The sequence below is a fragment of the Macadamia integrifolia genome, chromosome 5 (genome assembly GCF_013358625.1).
Source record: "Macadamia integrifolia cultivar HAES 741 chromosome 5, SCU_Mint_v3, whole genome shotgun sequence".
Taxonomy (NCBI): domain Eukaryota; kingdom Viridiplantae; phylum Streptophyta; class Magnoliopsida; order Proteales; family Proteaceae; genus Macadamia; species Macadamia integrifolia.
Window position 1 is genome coordinate 19,806,662 of NC_056561.1, and position 22,148 is coordinate 19,828,809.

The 22,148-nt window shown below is 40.5% G+C and overlaps 1 protein-coding gene across 2 annotated transcripts in view; it reads left to right on the plus strand.

Moving 5' to 3' along the window:
* The window catches only part of LOC122079792 (probable inactive ATP-dependent zinc metalloprotease FTSHI 5, chloroplastic), a 60,878-nt gene that overhangs the window by 34,307 nt on the left and 4,423 nt on the right, over positions 1-22,148 (plus strand). For both annotated transcript variants that reach the window (XM_042646515.1, XM_042646514.1), the window contains exons 14-17: positions 13,356-13,541; positions 13,659-13,733; positions 15,414-15,473; positions 15,654-15,761. In XM_042646515.1, coding sequence (XP_042502449.1) covers positions 13,356-13,541; positions 13,659-13,733; positions 15,414-15,473; positions 15,654-15,761 — 429 coding nt within the window. The remainder of the gene's footprint in view (positions 1-13,355; positions 13,542-13,658; positions 13,734-15,413; positions 15,474-15,653; positions 15,762-22,148) is intronic.

Genomic DNA, 22,148 nt, shown 5'->3' on the forward strand with positions numbered 1-22,148 from the left:
TATTTATAGTAGCATTTTCAAATGAAAGATGTGGGTGTCTTGTATTTTCTTGGTATTGAAGTGCTGTCAATCGTTTGTCTGAGGCTGGTATGCTTGCCAGTTGATACACCTATGGGCCCATATTAGAAGTTTGGGACAAATGATGGCGAGGGGCTCGATGATGAGCGCTGATACAGGATATTAGTAGGGAAACTCATTTACCATACTATTACTAGACCATGCATATCATTTGTTATTGGGGTTATTAGTCAGTTTATGGAGTCACCTAAGAAGGCTCAATGGGAGTGGGAGGTGGCTTGTCAAATATTATAGTATCTTAAGGGCTCATTTATCAAACTAATCAGCAAATTGATGTGGTTGGATACTCTAATGTAGAGTTGTCTGGTCCTAACAGTGATTGGAGGTCTACCACAGGTTACTGTACTTTTATTGGTAGCAATCTTGTCACATGGAGAAGCAAGAATATGTGGCCAGGTCCAGTACAGAGGTTGAGTATAGAGCCATGGATCATATAATACTCGAGTTAATGTGGTTGAAATAATTGCTTCAAGCGCTAGGGTTCCGGGTACTAAACCTATAAAGGCGTTTTGTGATAATCAAGTGACTATCTATATTACCAACAACCTTGTGTTTCATGAAAGCACTAAGCACATTGAAGTTGACTATCACTTTGCAAGGGATGTAGTAATGAGCATTGTTGTCACGGTGTCTAGCAACCCAAGGTGTGGGAGAGGGTCCAAAATCAAGGCGGCACCAACAAAGAGACCCAGGCGTCTAAGGCACCTGCCTTGACAACTATGGTGAAGAGGAAGTTAATTGACACTCTATTCATTTCTTCTATAGATTAATTAAGTGATATATTTACCAAGCCTTTGTTTAGACCCACTTTCCATAGAAAAATGTTCTAAGCTGGGGCATGGGGATCTGTATGCTCCAGCTTGAGGGGGAGCGTGAACATGTTTTTTCTTTTTCTTAGGTGAATAAAAATTCATTACCAAAAGGGGAAAGGAGATGCTATAGGTGAAGAAGAAAAAATAATGCATAATAATGCTAACAAATGAAAACCCAATCCTCAGGGAGAGGAGGTGGAGGGCTGCAGAATGGAGATCCTTAGGGTACATTAATATGCCTGTTCCTTGGGGAATCAACCCAACTAGAGGTGGTCGGAGGAAACTTGCTTTTGACATTAAAAGAGAAGGTCCCAAATAAGCTAGAAGGATCTGTAATTGGATGACCATTTTCTGAGATTACACTCCATACATAAATGCTTAATAGCAGCACTAATGGCAAGCCTGCTCACCACATCACAAATTGATTTGCCTCCAAAAGTCATATCCACATAAATCCATTCCCTCAGGAATGGGAGAATCCTATGAGTCCTTGGCATTGTTAGCAAAGACGGGAACGGAAAAAAAACAGAGACATACGGTACGGGTTTTAAACAGATAAAAATGATGAACGGTACGGTAAACAAAAAGGTAAAAAAAACAGGGAACGAAAAACAAACGGAAACAAATGGTATGAGTATTAAACGTGTAGATTTAAAAAAAAAAAAAACGAAACCAAAAAGAGGCCAGGATTCTCATGTAATTCGAGGGATTATTACCTGTATACCTGCATCTAATGTTCTAAACTGCAACAATATTAAACATTCATGCATATATCATCCAAAATATAGCATGTAATGGAAATTTTAAATTAAAAATTAATACATCATAATAAAAAAAAAACGTCCAAAATATTTAAAAAAAAAAACTCTATACATATCATCCAAGATGTCTAAAGAACTTAGTATCATTATAATGTGTCCAAAGATCAATGATAAAACAAAATGACAATGATAAGGCATTAGACTATATGAAGTGGATTCTCCATCAGCTCCAGTGTGATGTAGGGGAAACCCTAGGCAATAAGGCCCCTATATAGGTTGGCTATCTTAACCACAATAATCATGGACTGATCTCTAAGTGTGGGTAGTCAGTAAGATTGAACAGCAGCACAAATGATTTAAATGCAAGTTTTAAAACCAAGAAAACCATAGAAGCAATAAACAATAAAGTTCCTAGGCAATAGCATTGACTTAACAGAACTCGATCAAGCAATATGGGGGTGGGAACAAGTCATAATAAAGTACCAAAGGGGTGCATGCATTTCAGTGTTCTTAACAGTTATAAATACTATGCCCAGTCCTCAGGTTGCAGTCAAGTATTGAAAAGAAATCAGTTACTGTTCATATGCAGGAACATCACAAAGGTTAAATATAAGCAACCAAGAAAGGAAGGTTGCAGGGGTTAAGCATGTAACTGGGGTGAGGGGGGGTACGAATAGAAGTCTGTATTATATATCTTAGTAACAGCAGGCAGGGATTTCTGGTTTGGAGAGATACAAGAGAAGAAAAGAAAAACCAGAAGTGAAGGAATAGAGGAAGAAGAGGGGGGGGGGGCACAGCTTACCTTAACTGCCGATAGAGAGAAGAGGAAGAAAGCCCATCGCTGATGTGAAAAGAGAACAGAGAATCACGTTGGGGGAGGGGAGAACAGAGCTTTGCATCATTCCCAATTTTGCTTTCTTTCTTCTTATTCATTCATTGAAAAATCTGGCCATCGGCCTTACAATGTATTTATAAAATAAACTCTAAGAAAAAAAAAAAAAAATCCAAGCAGCATCTGCTAAATAAAAGAGTTCTAATACTTTAGGAAACAAATAAAAGGAATAAAAGAAACAAAATCTGCTAAATAGGTATGGAGTTCTACCCTCTTAGGAAAATAAGAATACTACTTAATTAAAATAGATTTACTTCCTAATGAAAGAAAAAAAGAAAATAAACTCCTCCTTGCGTTGACTGCTAGTGGGGCCCATATACAATTGTTTGAGTTCCTGCGTGGCTCTCCAAAGGTGGGCCCCAATCTGATCTTCATCCATCCAGCCAAAGAGAGCCCAGGCTGGATGGTTCTCTGTGTCGCCTCCTCTGGTAAACCCTAAAACTTAGACTAATGTCCCCATCAACTCTCCCCGGCTTGAAATAATTCACCACCGGTGAATTAAAATCATGTGATGCTCAAGCATGTCCGGGTTGAGCTTTTGAAGCTCCTACATAGTGATCCATGTACTATCAATCTCGGGATGCCCTCTTCATTTGACCAAGAACTCTCATGAACCTCCCTCTCTTGTGGATATAACTTTCTCGTCAAGGGTGCCCTCGACCTCTTCAGCCATCTTGGCAATTTTAGGTATAGGTGGTATGGAGGTAGGAGGGAAGGGAAGGGGCATTATCAACAGTGTCATTGAGTACAAAAGGGAAATTCTCAAGGTCCTCTGGGTAAAAGGGAACAATTGTAGATGTGCCGTGGAAGGGGACAAGGTCCTCTACATTAAAAACATTGTTGATTCCCATATCGACTGGAAAATCAAGGACATAAGCATTGGTACCTACTTGTTTAAGAACCTTGAAAGGACCAACACTACGAGCATGTAGTTTACTCGCTTTCCCTTTGGCAAATCGCTGTGGCTTGATTCTGACCATCACCATATCGCCTTCTTGAAATTCTTGTAGTCACCGATGCACATCTGCCTTGGATTTATAGTGATCATTGCTCAGTGTTATCCGTCGTTTTATATCTGCATGTAAATCATGTATGTGTTGTGCAAAGGACTCGGCTGACGGGGAAGTTCTAGAGCTAGACACTACAGGGACAAGGTCTATGGGGGTTCGGGGTTGGTACCCTAAATAAACCTCAAAGGGTGACAGACCAGTGGTTCGGTTCTTAGGACTATTATACGCAAACTTGGCTTGGGTGAGGACTTGATCCCAACTGGTAAGGTGCTCTCCTATGAGGCAACGTAACAAATTTCCTAGACTCCTATTAACAACCTCGGTCTGGCCATTAGTTTGAGGGTGGAAGGCGGAGGAGAAATGAAGCTTAGTACCCATCATCCGCCATAGGGTCCAAAAATGACTGGTGAACTTAACATCCATATCGGACACTATGGTGAGGGGTAACCCATGGTACTTGACAACCTCATTAAAGAAAGTTTGGCTGCTATGGATGCATCAGAGGTCTTCGAGCATGGAATGAAGTGGGCCATCTTCGAGAAGTGATCTACAACCACATAAACAGGATCATGGCCTCTCGAAGTTTTTGGCAGACCAAGCACGAAATCCATACTAAGGTCTTGCCACGGGGTTTGGGGAACGGGTAAGGGAGTGTATAAACCCGTGTTCTGCTTTTGTTGTTTGACATGTCCTACACTGACTCACAACTTTAGCAACATCCCTCTTCAGTCTTGGCCAAAAGAATCGGTCCTCAACGAGGGTGATGGTCTTATCTCGACTGAAATGGCCAGCGTGCAATTTCCAGATCAGGAAATCTCGGAGTGAGGTTCTGGGAATGCACAACTTGCTCCCTTTAGAAAGGAAACCCTCCCTAAGTAGGTAGTCCGAGCAATTGACTGGGTTACCTTCACTCAAGGAAGTGAATGGCTCACTCAAATCAGGATTCAGGATTCAGGATAGGTGGGGTATTGGTCCTTGACTCGCTCGAACCCTACAACCTCTACACTCATTGCCTGGAGTAACACACTAGCTCGACTCCTACCATTGGTGCGACTGAGGAACATGTTCACCCGGCTCAGTGCATCTGCAGCAATATTCTCGACACCAGGTTTGTGCTTGAGTACAAAAGTGTACTCTTGGAGAAACTCAACCCACTTGGCATGTCTCTGGTTAAGTTTCTTTTGGGCACTCAGGCAGTGCATCTGCAGCAGTATTCTCGACACCAAGTCTATGCTTGAGTACAAAAGTATACTATTAGAGAAACTCAACCCACTTGGCATGTCTCTGGTTAAGTTTCTTTTAGGCACTCAGGTGTCTTAGAGCCTGGTGGTCAGAGAATAGTATGAATTCTTGCGGTAAAAGGTAATGTCGCCAATAGTGCAATGATTGGACAACCGCATAGAATTCTTTGTCGTATATGGAATATCGTTGCCTAGCTTCATTAAGTTTCTCACTAAAATAGGCAACAGGGTGGTCCTCTCGTCCTAGGACACCACCTATTCCAATACCAGATGCATCGCAATTCACTTCGAAGACCTTAGAGAAATCCGGGAGGCATAGGACTAGAGCTTCAGTCATAAGCTTTTTAATCTCATTAAAGGCCTTCGTAGCACTCTTAGTCCATTGAAACTCCTTCCTTTTCATGCAATCGGTGATAGGAGACATAATGGAACTAAACCGGTAAATGAACCTCCTGTAGAAAGTGGCTAAGCCATGAAAGCTTCGTACCTCATGGACATTAGTTGGCTCTGGCTACTCTACAATTGCTCTCACTTTCTCAGGGTCAGCAGATACTCCCTGAGTTGACACAACAAATCCTAGGAAGATGACTTGATCACTCATGAAGGTGCATTTCTTGAGATTGACATAGAGTTTCTCTTGTAAGAGCACATAAAATACCTTCTGTAAGTGATCTAAGTGGGAAGACGAGGTCTTACTATAGATGAGGATATCATCAAAGTAAACCACTAGGACCTTGCCAATGAATGGTTGAAGCACTTGATTCATTATCCTCATAAAGGTGCTAGGTGCATTTGACAAGCCAATAGGCATGACTAACCACTTAAAGAGGCCATCCTTCATCTTGAAGGCTGTTTTCCACTCATCTCCAGGCCTAACCCTAATTTGGTGGTACCCGCTCTTGAGATCAATCTTCGAAAAGATCAAGGAGTTGGCCATCATATCCAACATGTCATCAAGTCTAGGGATAGGGAACCTATATTTGATGGTGATCTTATTGGTGGCCCTACTGTCAACACACATACGCTAAGTGACATCTTTCTTTGGCGTGAGCAAGGCAGGTATAGCACACAGGCTAAGGCTTTCCCTAATGAATCCCTTCTATAACAGTGCATCCACTTACCGTTTGAGTTCGGCGTGTTCTTTGGGATTCATTCGGTAATGGGGTAAGTTTCAAGAGAGAGGACCCTGAAACTAAGTCAATAGCGTGCTGGATGTCACGCATAGGCGGTAACTCATCAAGTAGTTCCTCAGGGAATAACCTCTCAATATTCCTCAACAAGGTCTGTACTTCTCTAGGAGCCTTAGTGAATAAGCGTGACCTATCGGTATCAGTCTGTATGGCAACTAGAGCATAAATCACCCCTGACTCTTGACACTCTCCTTCAAATTGTTGTTGATTTAAAATGTTGAGTGTTTTGGTGGGGGTGTGTTTGGATGTACTTCCCTTGTGTTTTGGAACCTTTACTTCCTTAGGGGCACTGGGGGTCGGCCTAATCTTCTTCCCTTTGAACTCAAAGACACAGGTGTTAGACTTCCCATAATTGGTGACATCCCAGTCATATAACCAGGGTCTACCTAAGATGATATGGGCAACATCCATCTCTAGGACATCACACCATACTTGATCCTCATATCCTACAAAGTGTAGGGGAACTAGACACCTCAAACTAACGGGGATAGTGGACTGATCTACCCAGGCAACCTTGTAAGGCTTGGGGTGGGGTTCGGGTTTGAGGCCCATTTGAGTAACAATGCTCTTGGCGACCACATTCATGCAACTCCCGCTGTCTATGGCGACGCGGCAGTTCTTGCCTTGATGACATGTGTAAGTGATGAAAATATTAGTTTGCTACTAATCATCGCTACTCCTAGGTTATGAGACCATGCATCGCACAATACCGAGCTTGAGGTCACCGGCCTCCTTAGCGTCCTCATTAGATAGGGTCTCATCTGATCTATGGTCCTCATACTCATCTGATCTATGGTCCTCATACTCATGGTCTTGAAAACCCTCTTGGTCACCTTCTTCAGGAGTCTGTTCTCCCACATAGAGGTTCCTATTGGGGCACTCTCTAGAGAAGTGACCATACCCTCAACACTTGAAGCATTGTTGTTGGCCACTACTCTTGAGTGCTTCTCCCAAGATTCCTTTACCCCTATTGTCAAATTGTCATTGTGGTGCAGTAGGGGTTTTTGGGAATCCAGTTGAACCTTGGGGTGGTTTCCTAAAGTGGGACTCCCCAGCTTGAAAGCTCTTCCTCTGAGAATAAGTTCTCATAGAGGACTCCACCTCAAGGGCTACCCGGAAGGCTTGTGGAACGTCTCGCACCAGGTGGGGTGCCATACGTGACTGGATTTCAAAGTTGAGCCCAGTAAGGAATCTAGACAGTGTCTGCTCAACATCCTCCCTAATATGGCTTCTAATTTTCAACTCATTGAACTTGCTCATGTATTCGGTCACAGTCAGTTTTCCCTTCCTCAGGGTATTCATGTCATTCAACAACTGTAGCCTATAGGTGATAGGCAAGAATTCCCTCTTGAGCCTCTCCTGCATTTCTACCCATGTTGTGATTGGCTCAAGTCCTAGGTTGGCCTCTTGGTACTCTTAGTCTGTCCAAAAGTCCTGGGCGGCTCCAATAAGCTTGAACTTAGCAAATCTGTAGCGGATTTCCTTTGGCATATCATAAAACCCAAAGTACTTATCCATCTGCTTAATCCAATCTAGGAGGATCCTAGCATCAATCTGACCATCGTAGGTAGGGGCATCTACCTTAATCATCCGCCTGACATCAAAACCACTATCATAATGCTCATAACCCTCATCATCTCCATATTGGGTATGGTGCCTTGGAGTTGGTTGTCCTCGACCCCTACCCCGACCTCTACCACGCCCTGTGCCTAGAAAATTATCCCCTATCTGGTCATAACCATCAGTGTGGTTGTCATCGTTCTCTATCTCAGGGTTAGGGACTCTTGTTCTAGGTCCAGTGCCTAAGGTATGGTGGTCTTGCCGTCCATCTGAGTTTAGGGCATTTGTCTCAAGGGCGGCAAGCCTAGTGGTAAGGGTCTGGAGACGAGTAGCCTGTGTTTCCTTATCAGCCAACAATGTTTCTCGTTCAGTCCTATTGGCAATTAATTCAGTTTGAAGGTTTCTTAGAAACTCTTCGTTCCGTTGGAGGACTCTTGCCCATTGATCCGGCTGAACGGTGGTACTAGGAGGTTCAGACATGTCCTGGTATGCTCTACCACTACGGGTGACATAAAGAAAGAGGGCAGCCAAGGTGTGGTTGCCAACAAAGACTCAACGCCTACTCAGAATCTCCAATTGAGATAGGTAGTTGGCCCTCTCGATCCTAAGGTCAGAAATTTTCCTCTCAAGAATGTGTTTCTGGTGGATATAGCGTCTAATGCTATTTGATCTTGCCAAACGAAGGAGAAAGAGGGTATCTTCTAACCGAAGGTAACACTCTTTTAGCTCAGACTCAACTATGGACAGATTGTGACGAAGATTGGATCTCAAAAGACAAGACATGAAAATAGTGATAGTGACACCCAATCATAACAAGACCAACCACACAAAATCATGCTCTGATAGGTTGGCTATCTTAACCACAATAATCATGGACTGAACTCTAAGTGTGGGTAGTCAGTAAGATTGAACAGCAGCACAAATGATTTAAATGCAAGTTTTAAAACCAAGAAAACCATAGAAGCAATAAACAATAAAGTTCTAATACTTTAGGAAACAAATAAAAGGAATAAAAGAAACAGAATCTGCTAAATAGGTAAGGAGTCCTACCCTCTTAGGGAAATAAGAATACTACTTAATTAGATTTACTTCCTAATGAAAGAAAAAAAGAAAATAAACTCCTCCTTGCGTTGACTGCTAGTGGGGCCCATATATAGCTGTTTGAGTTCCTACGTGGCTCTCCAAAGGTGGGCCCCAATCTGATCTTCATCCATCCAGCCAAATAGAGCCCAGGCTGGATGGTTCTCTATGTCGCCTCCTCTGGTAAACCCTAAAACTTGGACTGATGTCCCCATCACAGTGTCAGATGGTTCAGGTTCCTCGTATGTCTATTCAAGCCTCTCCGTTTCAAGCTCAAAGTCTACTATAGGTAAGTCACCAAGATTATCTAAATCAATAGGCCTTGAATCTTTATGTAGTTGGCTTTCATAGTTCTCCCTCATCATAGAGTTCATCCTGATGTACACCAAATCTTCTAGCATTTATGGGGCTAATCTATTTCTTTTCTTTGTTTGTACTGCATCCCAAGCACTCCAATTACGCTCACAAGGAGAAGAACTGCAAGGCTGACTCAAGATTCTACAAGCAATATTTTGAAGCGCAGGAAATGCACTACCAACGAATTGCCACCAAATCCCTACAAATCAACATAAGTAGACAAATATAAGAATGCTATATTTAATAATATATATATATACATATATATATATATATATAATAAACTAATTAACTAAGTCACTTACTTGGATGGTTAATTTTCATCATTGTCTGCCTTGTCATATTGAACAACAATGGACTTTTCATACGATAATCAACTACTTCTTGCATGAATTGCTCACAATCTTCTAAAGGAACCATGTCGTCCATAATAAATTCTTGTGCATTCATAAATTTAGTTCCATCAACATCAAGTTGACCACCAAACATAATAGAAGGATTCAAAAGTGCACCAAACAAATGAACATGATGAATAATGTTCTTCTCTAACCTAAATTGAACTAGTCCATTATGATTAGATACTTCCCTCCATCCTTCTCCACAAATTTCCTTAAAGTTTCTTTTGCCCTTTCTATTGCTTCATATAAGTAACCTATAGTAGAACCATTTGAATCAACAAGGCGAAGAATGCCAATGAGTGGCTCCATGAAAGCGACAACTTCCTTTGCCCCTCTCAAAATGTATTTGATTCAATTATCCCAATAGTTCTTACTGCCATTTCAGCTCTATTGAATTGAAAGGCTCTCCACTCAGATGATGCGACAAAAAGCCTCAACTCATTCTCAACTACAATAAGAGACTGCAACATAAAAAAATAAGTACCAAACCTTGTCTTGCAAGGCTGCTTGATATCTCTATTGTTGGTGAATTTCCTTATCAATGCTACAATACCCGTGTGCCTGTGAATATAATCCACTACAAGTTTCCCATCTTCTATAACTTCCCTCACCCACTTAACTTTTTTGTGAATATCTTTCAAAATCAGATTAATCCCATGAGCAGCACAATTTGTTCTATATATATGACGCCATTTTCCAGCCAACATATCACCACAAGAACAAAAGTTAGAACCATTATCTGTAATAAACTGCACAACATTGTTTGGTCCAACTGTTTCAATGACATCAGAAATTTCATTGAAAATAAATGTTGAAGTTAATCTATTTATGCCACACTCAATACATTTCAGAAACACAGCACCCCCAGGAGAGTAAGCAATCACATTGACCCACTACCTCTTCTTTATGTCAGTCCAAGAATCGGACATAATTGTGCTACCTGTGATACTCCATGTCTCCTTTATGTTGCTAACATATTGTATGACTTCTGCTTCTTTTCCAGGAATCAAACTGGTCCGAAGATTGCTATAACTAGGTACAACATAACTTGTACCATGTGCACATGCACCCCTTATCATCTCAATAAAATAATTTGTCTGAATAACATTGAAGGAAATGTTATTATTGACAAAAAAATCAGTTACCAACATGTCTAGTGACTTCTTGTCTTGCTTAGCAGCCATCTCTACCATTGTGGGTTGATGTGTACTCCTAACCTGGGGCATGGAAGTTGTGCTACTTGTGGAACCCATTCCACTTTCAAGAGTATCACTCCTCTTCTTAGCAGATCTACTCAAATTAAATTCTACCGGGGCATTAGCTTGACTGTGCTCAGGAACTTGGGTGCAAATTTGAACATCATGTCCAGGTTGACAAGCCAAATGAGCCTTCACTTGTGAAACACTTCTAGAATAATTAAGTCCACAATAGTTACATGTGAAACAGCCCAAACCACGTTGCTCTACATGTTCACAAAATTTATCCTTAGGTCTCACCATTTTGTTTAGGCTCTGGTAGCTCAACTTTGAAATACCTGCATATTATAATCAAACATCCATTCCAATCTCAACAAATAAAATAACTAATGTATTATGAATCAATTTACAACAAACCAAATCTAAACCATACAAACCAAAACTAGCTGACACCATAAAATAAAAACCACAAACATAAATCCATATCCTAGAAGTCAATCTAAAGAGTAAACCATACTACACTGTTCAACATATGAACCAGTTCAACTTACCAAGTGAAAAAAGTAGACAAACATATGGTGGGTTTCATGCACTTCATTTGTAAAGCAAAGAAAAAGAACCCCAGAATGAAGACACAGGAAAATCATTTGTAAAGCAAAGTCTGCAATTCCTAAATGATTAATCAGGAATTACTCCCATATTGCTAACAAAATAGTCAGATTCATTTGGGGGGTGGGGAGAGAGAGAGAGAGAGAGAGAGAGAGAGAGAGAGAGAGAGAGAGAGAATCGTACCTCAAATCCAAAGTCTTAAGCAAGGGAATTACACTTTCCCTAAACCGCAAACCAGAAGAGATTGGAGAAGAAAGGAGCGCCCGCCCCTGTTTCGGTGTTTTGATTCTCCTACTCATAGAAAACCCAAAAAAATAAAAAATAAATGCATTTTTTTAAATGAAAATTTTAAAAACTCATAGATATTTTTGTAAATTCAGTTCATAAATCACAACAAGAACAAGATCAAGAAGGTTTCCCCATTACTATTAAACAATTTAAAAAAAAAAAAATTGGAATTCAAAATCAATGACCAAGCGTGAAAAACATGAATTCATTCCAACTAGTCAAACTAGAAGACTAAATCCGAATGCACCAAAACAAGTTCTTTGGAGTTTGGATTTCTCTACAAATGAACACACAGTTGGGTCTACATAAAGACTCAGAAAATAAATATAGATACTATTCCCATTATTTCCTATAATGTTCAACACTTGATCCACTATTTGCAACTTCCCAAAGCACCAGATACTCTTTTACACTGCACAACTTTTCATTAAAATATAGGAATAGCCGAATCCAAATTCGCCAAAAGGGTTTTCCTACTTTTTCTTGCAAATTTTTAAAATATTCTGAGAGAGATTGATAAAGAGACAAGGTAGAAGGAGAAAACTGTAAAATCAAGGTCGTAAGTCGTAACTACCTTCCCCAAATGTCGTCTTCGTGGAATTTTTTTTTTCTCTCCCGCTCAACCGATCGATGACAATTCATATAGAGCGCTGGAGTCTTCTGAAATCTGAATTTCTGAATGATACAAAGTGGGATAAGCTTCTGATTTCTTAAACGGAGACGGAGTCACGGTCACGGACCGACGGAGAAGAAGGGTTAGGGGGAATGGGGGATTGGGAAAAAATGAGAAACCGTCCAAATTCCAAAACCCTATCAAACGGGTTTTGTTTTTGGTTTTTTTCCTGAGTATGGTAAAATTCCTATTTTACCCTTAAAATACGAATACGCGTTTTAAACGTGCGTTTAAAACGTGTTTTAAACGGTTTCTTTGGCCGTTCCCCTTTTTCCCGCATTGTATAGAGGCATACGGCAAAACGCGTTTTAAACGGTGACAAACAGCAACCGCGTTTTAAACGCTTTTAAAATACGTTTTTGCTAACAATAGTCCTTGGCCAAAAATTTTCTAGTAGCCCTTTCTGAGTAGAAGAGAAAGGGGGCAAACAAAAAAGAGATGATCCACATCTTCGAAAGTGTTCCAACATAGGCAGCAAGAAGAGGATACAGGGATTTGACTGTGAATGAGAAAAGACTGCGCTAGGAGGTAGTTGAAGAGTGGCCACCAAACAGTGAAGTTTTGATGAGGAATGTGGCTCTTGAACCAAACTAACTTGTGTCAACAGGACAGAAGATCACAAGATCGAATGTTGTCCCAAACCGCATTGAAGCTGAAAAAGGCCCCAAGCCGATGCCAGACCAAGCAACATTATCTCCCCTACCATGAGGTCTTCTAGCAATGGAAGGGGACGCATTTCAAACAGCAGACCGTAGGGAAGAGGAAGAAGGTGTGGGGGGGGGGGGGAAGCGTCATGACTAATGATGTTTGCAACGATGGACAACTTAGGAATGACCGAACTGTAAATGGTTGGTATTTTCCCTAATTACTTCCCTTTCTCGACCCAATAAAATGATGGAATCATGATACCGTTAAGTCAGGAAACAACCTCTCCACAAAGTGGGGGCAAGGCTTCGTACATTATGACCGTCCCCAGACCTCGCAGTGGTGGATGTGTCGTGTGCTGGGTACGCCCTTTATGATACCAAAATTTTTATTGCATGCAATATAGTTTTACTAGTATGAAGTGAGAAAATTGTGTACATAATAAATTATACTTGCCATAACTCAATCTTGGCGGAGATGCTAATTCTATTAATTATGTATGTTTGATTTAGAATTAAATTACTAAAAAGGAGCTTTGATGAAAATGTTTTGAAATTTCATGTAGGGCATTGGATCCACAAAGATTACAAAAGCCAAGACTGAAGGCCCCATCAATGGAAATGTAGAAACAAGATCATACCTTGAAAAAAAGCTGGTCTTTTGCTTTGGTTCACATATTGCAGCGAAATTGCTACTTCCTTTTGGGGAGGAGAATTTTCTTTCATCATCAGAACTCAAGCAGGCCCAGGAGGTAGATATTTTAATGAAATTTTTGCTTCCTATGAATTTTGACAGTTTGTTATCATTACTTGCACATTAAATATGGATGATCATGAGCTCTTAACAACATGGTCACTACTTGCAACAGATATCTACGCGGATGGTGATTCAATATGGATGGGGGCCTGATGACAGTCGTACAATTTACTTTTGTAGCAATGCGGTATTTGCCTTTCTTTAAGTCCCATAAACAAATGCTTAAGTACATAAGCTTTCCTTGTAATTTTAGGGTCAATGTATTGTCTGACATAATTGGTTTTGCCATTCTCCACTGATTGAACTCATTTGACGGAGTTGAAATCCCAATCTGAATTTCATATGTTCTACTTTTGACTGGATGAGCTGGACTCAAACCTATACTCTGTTGGAAGTAGAACTGGTGATTTTGCCTGTACATCGGGTGTAAAAGTGATAGGGATTCATGGAGTTTTTCTCTCTTGATTTTGCAACTATAATCTTCTCCTGCCCCTCCCCCTCCCCCTCCCCCTGGGTCCATGCTTGGGGATATTTTTGTCAATCTTTTCTGGGAAAGAAAAACTAAGCTTAAATATCTTTGCCTTATGGAGCAGCAATTAGCGTTAGTGGTTATGACTACCTTGGAGTTCTTTACTGATACTGTACTGAAGAGCATTCCATGTTGGTTTTCTGTCAAGTACCATTTTACCTCATGAAAAATCGAACTCTATTAGTTATTTAATTATAATTACTTGGTGAGATGAATGATTCATACTGCAGGGGAAAGATTTCAATTAGAGTTTGATTTGGATTCTAAAGAAGTGCTAATTCTATATCATTTTTTATATCAAATTTGTGTGATAATGTGTAGTTTGGAGTCTAGAAAGAACGTAGAAGCAACGTTGTGCTGGAACTGCACTACGTCCATGATCTTTAAGAAACCAATAGAACCAAAATTAGGCAATTTAAGGGGATTCAGACAATTCACACAATAGGGATCAGAGCAACCTGATATTCTGGTCGCACATTTCTAGGCCGATCAATCAACTATTAAAATCTTGGAAATGAAAGATCAGAATCTAAATGATAAGCTGGTAGCTTGGAAATCAAGCTAAGATTAATGACCGTACTATTGGATCATATATTGACGATCAGATCTAAGGAACTGATGTTCATTAGTCACCCACACATTCACAGCAGCAGCAACTTCTAAAAAACTCAAAATTTTAATCACATCAATCTGATTGCCTTGGGGGGTTATTACATACATACATACATATATATATATATAGAGAGAGAGAGAGAGAGAGATTATAAACTGTTTATCTTGGCTCTCATATCTCGTAAGGACTCGTAATCACTCTCATTCTGAATAAAATAAATAAAACTCAAATTAGAAGCTCACTAAGCTGCCGCCAGTTTTACGGTAATCCTAAACTGACTCAAACTCGTTAACTTTTAAGCTAAATATTTGTACGTACTAGGACCTAACAACAGCTCCTGTGGGCCCCATTTAGAATTAATTACTGATTACAAAAACACCCCCAAATGATTACTTAAACAACCCTGCTACCCATGCTGGACTCAATGGCCTAACTTAGGCCTGGACTCTTCAGCTTGGGCTTCCAAACTGGATACTGTTTATCCAGCCAGCTAAGGCTACTGTGGATGCATCAGATAATCTGTGCTAGAATGTAGATTTTAGTGAGATTTACAATGATTCAAAAAGCACAATTCTTATAGAAATTTAGCTTTCCATCCTCTGTTTCAAGTTCACACTTTTCAATGTTAGACCATGCAACTGAAGTCATAAGCTTGTCATTATATTTTCGGCTTTTTTTTATTTATTTGTAAATTTCGTGGTCAATTTTTTACTTCTTATTTACAGACTACAGCCTTGAGCATGGGTAACAACTATGAATATGAGATGGCTGCCAAAGTTGAGAAGGTATGTGCCTTTTTTTGGGGGGGGTGGGGGGGTGGGGTTGGGGGTTAGGGTTTGCTCTATTTTAACTTAAGTGGCTTTTCTATGCATTTACATTCATTGAACAACAAATGTAACCACCATTTCTGTCTTCCTGAAATTTTGGTTAAAGCCATTTTCAATTGTTGATGTTTTTTTAAGCAGTTGTATAATTTGGCGTATGACAAAGCAAAGGAGTTGCTTCAAAAGAATTGTAGAGTGCTGGAAAAGATTGTGGAGGAATTGCTAGAGTTTGAAATCTTGACAGGAGAGGTAAGGAGCTGCTTCTGGAAACTATTTGAATAATCATAGCCAATCATTTTAAACCTTTGAACACTCATATCACTTAGCTTTCCACTCCCCTCCCCATCCAAGAAAAAAAAAAGAAGAAGAAGAAGAAGAGGGGCTTATGGTATGCCACCTCCCTCATGGTTTTCGTCAAGTTTCCTGTAATCAGTTACCTTCCTCTGTTGACTACTTTTTACTGCCTCCCCGTTTTGTTCTTTTCTTTCGTGTTTTCACAGTTGAGGAATATCTTTGATGCTAGGTTCAGATGAACACCCCCCCCCCACCAAATAAATTAGTAAGTAAAGAGTTGTGCCTTGATATGAGTCCAGCATATTGCAACAATTCTTGGGTTCCACCCCACAACATCAAAAAATGTTGGTAATTGAAAAGTAAATGTCGAGGAATTGCATTTCACTTTCATCTTTTTGCTAAGCATTTTGTACGTAATGTATGTTGTTGGCCCCATTACTAAATACTTTGTGTTGCGGATTTTTTTCATTAAAAAAAAAAAAAGGCTTTCATCTTTCCAGGCAAAGAGATATGTGACAAGACTGTCCACATTTCTTTAGGTTGACATCCTGTCCATGTGGAAAGATGATGCCTCTAATTTTATCATTCAGCCTCCCATGGGGCAAACTTCATTTTGGCTAAAACTTGGCCTGTCAGAAGGGGACCTCGAGGTCTGCCTGTCTACCAACACTCAGCCCCATCCTACTTGTCTTTTTAGGGGTACTATTTTTGAAGAGAACACTTGGCGAATGTAGATCTCATCTATCTACATTGACTCATGGCACAAACCTTTTTACTATCATTTATAACTTTAAGCATTATTCCAATTGCGGCAATAGGCTTGAGTTGATGCTATTACTGCAGTTAATTTATTTTTTTTATTCTGTAGCAAGGGAAGTTTAGGCCCCTTATTTATAAGAGGCTTGAATGTTGACCACTGTGAAAGTAGAGGTTTCTAAGTTGAAAACCCTAAACTTCAAGTTTTTTTAGCAGAAATCTGATTACAATCTCCCAAGATCTATTTGATGACTCTGTAACCCCATTAAAACATACTGCTTACTCTAAAAGGCAATTAACCTAATCAAAACTCATAAACTAATTAATCATAAGTAAATCCCATCGCAGACTAATGTTCCATCAGTAAATTGTTCATAACCCTCACAGTACAACTTGGAATTGGAAGGTGTTGGTTTTGTTGAATGGTTAACTTAACAACCTTCCAAACGGTACCAAAATCATGCAACACAAGTTTTTTCCTTCTGAAACTAACCTAAACATGTTTTGCCCACAGAAAAGCATATGAAAAACTGTTTTGCATCTTCTCTAGATTCATATTGATTAAGCTGTGTATGGGAGATAGGATCCGATTCCAGGACACATGGTAGGCAACTGATGCAGCATTGAAGACCTATTCAAGGAGGAAGAAGAGAGGGGTCGACCAGGCCTAGTCCTTAGGCCCATGGTTTAGCTTTGATGGGGTTTATTTAGTTTCTAATTCCAGTTTATTGGTTTCTAAATTCAGTTCTTAGTTAGCTTCTAATTTCAGTACTTTTAATTCCTAGTTTCTATTTCCAGTTTTAGTAACTAGAGGACTTTCTATTTTGTAAGTTTCCTATTTCAGTTTTAGCAACTAAAGTTAGTTTCTATTTTTGTAACCCCCCATCAATATTATAAATAAAGGAGAGGGCTCTCATTATAGCCCACAATTTGATGAATTAAAAAAACTTGTTCTGCTGCTGTCGCTGCTATGCTTCTGCTGGGTATACTGTGTGTCTGATCACAGTACAAGGGACTGGTGTGTGTCTGGTCGACACTCTGCGGTGGGAAGCCCGAGTGGATCCTTCTATTTTCTGGTCTTATTATTGTGATTATTATTCTTCTTCAGCCATCTCAGGTAAGTGCTCTGGTCTCTCTGTTATTCTGGTTTTAAGAATCCCAGATTTCTCCCATTGACCTTCACTGATCTGAGCAACCAGCCATCTGATGGTGCTCCAAGTTTGATCGATTGTTAGGCCAAGTAAGAGGGTGGTTCGATCCTGTTTTGAAGTCAATCAGACCCAGGGGTTTTTTGAGTTATGAAGATTTCTCCTATTCTGGCCGATTCTAGTTTCTGTCCAGAATGTTGACTTGATTTGTTCTGACTATTGCTGATTGGTTGCTGGTTTATTCTTCATTGAATTGGTCTCATTAGCTAGGAATTTAAGTCCTTAAAATCCTAGTTATTATTCAGTTGCAGAACTACTGATATATTGAGATTGACTGAGCTGGATCTTAGTCTAGTTATTTCAGTTCTGTTATTGCATTGTTGTTGAGTTATTGGGTGTTCTTTGAGAGTATCCTGCTGTGTTTGGAACTTGGTTGACTTGTTGATTCTAGTTCTACATTAGTGACACACCCTTCCAATTGTGTTTTCCAAGACTTTGTGTTCTATTAAGGAACAAAGTAATATCAACTAATCGGTGCGTATCTTCCTCTATGCATGGGGCTGAGTGGAACTTTGGGGGTTAGGAGGGAATTATTGGACATAGTGGCCAGGATTGTTGATCTGCTTGATTGCCTAAGTGACATCTTCTAATATGTAGAGGGAATTATTGGAGATGGAGATGGTCGTGATCGTTGATCTGCTTGATTCCCTAAGTGACATTCTAATATGTCAATGAGAACGATCTCCGAATTTGGTCTTTAACAGGCAATGGAAACTTTTCAACATGGTCATTCTTTCTGCCCCGTCTTCAACCTCCTAAGGAGAAAAGGGAGTAGTTTCCCTCAATACTTTCTCCTCGAACAAATTCTCAATGTTGTTTGAGATGCTTGGGCTAAGCCGGTCTATGCCTACTCCACCCCCTTAGCTCATTTTCCAGGAAGCTTCTTAATGTCAAGTATGCCTTCAAAGTCTGGAATCCCTCTATTTTTGGGAACATCTCCTCTATAGTTACTAATTGTAAGGACAAACTTATGGCCATTCAGTTGAGACTCCAAGTTGGCATCCTGACAAAGGTGGATAAATTGATCTATTTGGATCTCCTTTCCTTGGTTGCTCAAGAGGAGATTCTCTTAAAATAAAAAGTCCAAATTGAAATGGTTGGAGCTTGATGACTCCAATACAGCTTACTTTCATTGCTCCATGAAGGCAAGAACCCATGTCAACTCCATCCCCTTACTTTTGGGTAGAGATGGCTCCACTTTATCCTATGTTGAAGACATTAAGATGGCGGTAGTTGACTACTTTATGTAGCTTTTTTGTCCCTGTACCATTGGCTCTAGTGACCCCATCCTAAATGGCCCACCTACTCAATAAATTCATTCCCAATTCCTTGTTTAGTGCCCTCTAAACTATCCCTCTAAGGAAGAAACTTTGGTTGCTATTCGCTCACAAGGGTAATAGAGCAGTATGGGCTTTTTCTCCTCTGCTTAGGACATTATTAGAGAAGACCATGTTGGGGATTTGCAGAGTATCTTCAACCCTAGTCAAATCAAAGGGGTCAACCAAGCCTTCCTTTGCCTCACCCCCAAGAAAGAAGGAGCCTCTTCTATGTTAGATTGCAGACTTACAGCTCTTTGTAATCTCTGTATAAGTTCATTGCCAAGCTAACAAGCTCCAACTGGTGGTTGACTCCCTTGTCAGTGATAACCATTTGATCTTCATTGCTGGTAGAAGTATCTTAAATAACATCCTTCTCTGCAATGAGCTTGTCAGAGGCTTTGGTAGAAAGTCTCATTCCTTTGCTGCCTTGATGAAGATTGACATCCACAAAGCCTTTGACTCTTTGAGATGGGACTTCATTGCTAATTTTATGCACAAGATGGCCTTCCCTCCAGTATTTATCAATTGGATATACCCATGCATCTCCTTCCCTTTGTTCTCAATGCTTGTAAATAGTAGCCCACCCGGTTTCTTTGCCTCCTCTGTTGGCATTCGTCAAGGCTGCCTCCTCTCCCTTTCGTCTTTACCTTAGCCCATGAAGTCCATTCTAGAAGTCTCCAAACCAGTGCAGACCAGCAGCGCATCACTCCCATTCCCAAGTGCAAGGCTCTTAAGATTTCCATCTTGCCTTTGCGGATGATCTCATGATCTTCTCCAAAGCAAATACCCTTTCGATTGAGACCATTATGTCATGTCTACACCTCTTTGAAGGCTTATCTGGCCTTTGGATCAATCTCTTGAAATCTCTCCAATTTTGATCGGTTGTCTCAAATGATGTCAAGAGTCTTTTGCAATAGAAGACTCTGCAAGGTTGACTGCTCACCACTACTCTCCCATCCTTGGCCTCTATCACAAGAGGTTGCAACTTTGGAAAGTCAAGTTTCTCTCTTATGCTGGCTACCTTAAGCGATAGATAAATTTCCAATCCTCCCATATTTACTGGTCTAATATTTTTGGTTGCCTCAGTCCATCAAGGATCCGGAAGCCCTCATGTGTGCCTTCCTTTAGAAAGGTTCCAACTCCACCAATTTCATCCACCCCATCAATTGGGCTTCCGTCTACCTTTCCAAATACGAGGAGGGCCTCGGCTTGCGAAGTATCAAAAAGATCTATAATGCCGGTATCTTCAAGCCCCCCTCGTATCAAAAAGATTTATAATGTTTGTATCTACAAGCCCCCTCGTATCAAAAAAGATTTATAATGTCGAAATCTTCAAGTTGATCTGGAAGATAGTGGCTAAGAAGAATAGTATTTTGGTGGATTGGATATACTCTAGGTTGCTTCTAAATGACTTTATTTGAATTGTGCCCTCTTCTCCTGATGCTTCTTGGGTCTGGAGAAAGATCTTGAAGATTCACCCTCTTGCTTTTGGGACTTTAACCTCTCCGATTGATGATGGTGCCTCTATTATTCTTTGGCTTGACCATTGGCACCTGTAGGGTGTTCTCCTCCACCCCATTGGAGCCAAAGATTTATAGTATGGGCTTTTGCAAGCAGTCCCTAGTTATGGACATTCTTAGGCCTGATGGTTGGGCTCCCCCTCAGTCTTCCTCTACTTTGGAGCACTCTTCCTTCCATCCCCAGAAGGCCCTCAGGTTCTTTTGATGTTGTTGTTGGGTCTCCTCCTTCAAGCCTCTTTAGTTCCAAGTTGACGTGGGACCTCATCGGAGCTTGTGGCCCGCTGTCTCCCTAGTGTAAGTTGGTTTGGTTAAGGGCCACATCCCCCAATACAACTTCTCTGTTTGGTGGGCCTTCTCCAACTACCTCCCAACAGTCTTTCCTTATTTACCAGCACAACCCAGCCTCCCCTTCATGTTGCCTTTGTTGGAATACTCTTGAAGACGTGGATCAGCTCTTCTTCACTTGTCTGTTTTCCTATTCGGTGTGGAACAGAATTTTGGCTAAGTTTTGACCTAGGAGGAGGAGGATTTCTACCCTTTTCGAGGGAATGGATTTGGGTGGACATGTCTTTCTCTGGCAAGATTATCTACGATATAGTGGGCAAGCTTGCCTTTGGGGCTTACATCTACCATATTTGGATGGAGTGCAATCTCAGAAAATGGACTCAGAGCTTCAGATTTTTTCAGCAAATTTGGGACTCCAAATTTTGATGTCAATAGTAAGGCCTTGATGATCTCCTCGAGGTTTGTCGATACCCCAAGGATCAGGCTCATTGTTGTCTCTTGGGGTCCCTCTCTACTTGCTTCAGCCTCCCTCCCCTATCTGAGGCTTTGGGTCTGATCCCTTTTTGGTTGTCTTTCTTGTATAATCTTTCCTTTTCCCCAGCTTTCTTGTGCTCTTTGTTTCTCTCTTTCCTTTTGGTAATGAATTTCTTTTATTCATTAAAAAATTAAGGGTGATTTACATCAACCTCCCCTGTCATTTGCCGAAATTACATAATCCCCCCTGAAAATCGAAAAATTACATTTAAATCCACCCAAACTGACACCGTCAGAGAAGTGTTAGTTTTGAAATGGAAAAGACATAATTCTTCTTCTTCTTCTTCTTCTTTCATTGGTACTCACCTGAAACTTGCGACGAAGAAGAAGAACGACTTCATGGTTCTGACTTTTGTCCATCTTGGAGTCTCGGAGGCACTTCTCGACTCCTTCTCACGGTGCTTTGTCCCATTCTTCCCTGTCAAGTATGTTGTGCTCTCCAACTACAAAATTCCTACTTTCACCGACCAACCCACCATTTCAATTTAAAATTAAGACCCTAAACATTTGTTATCTCATACTAATTGAACCATTTAGCAATTAATTTAATCTCAATACACATACAAGGATGGAAGAAAGCTCAATGGTCAGTACTCAGTAGTAATGTAGCCATTGTAATCAGAGTCAAGAGGAAGAAAGAAAGAAAGAGAAAAGCAGAAAAGAAAATGGGAAAGAACCAAGTTTTCTATCTGTTCGATCCATGACCTAATCATTTAGAGA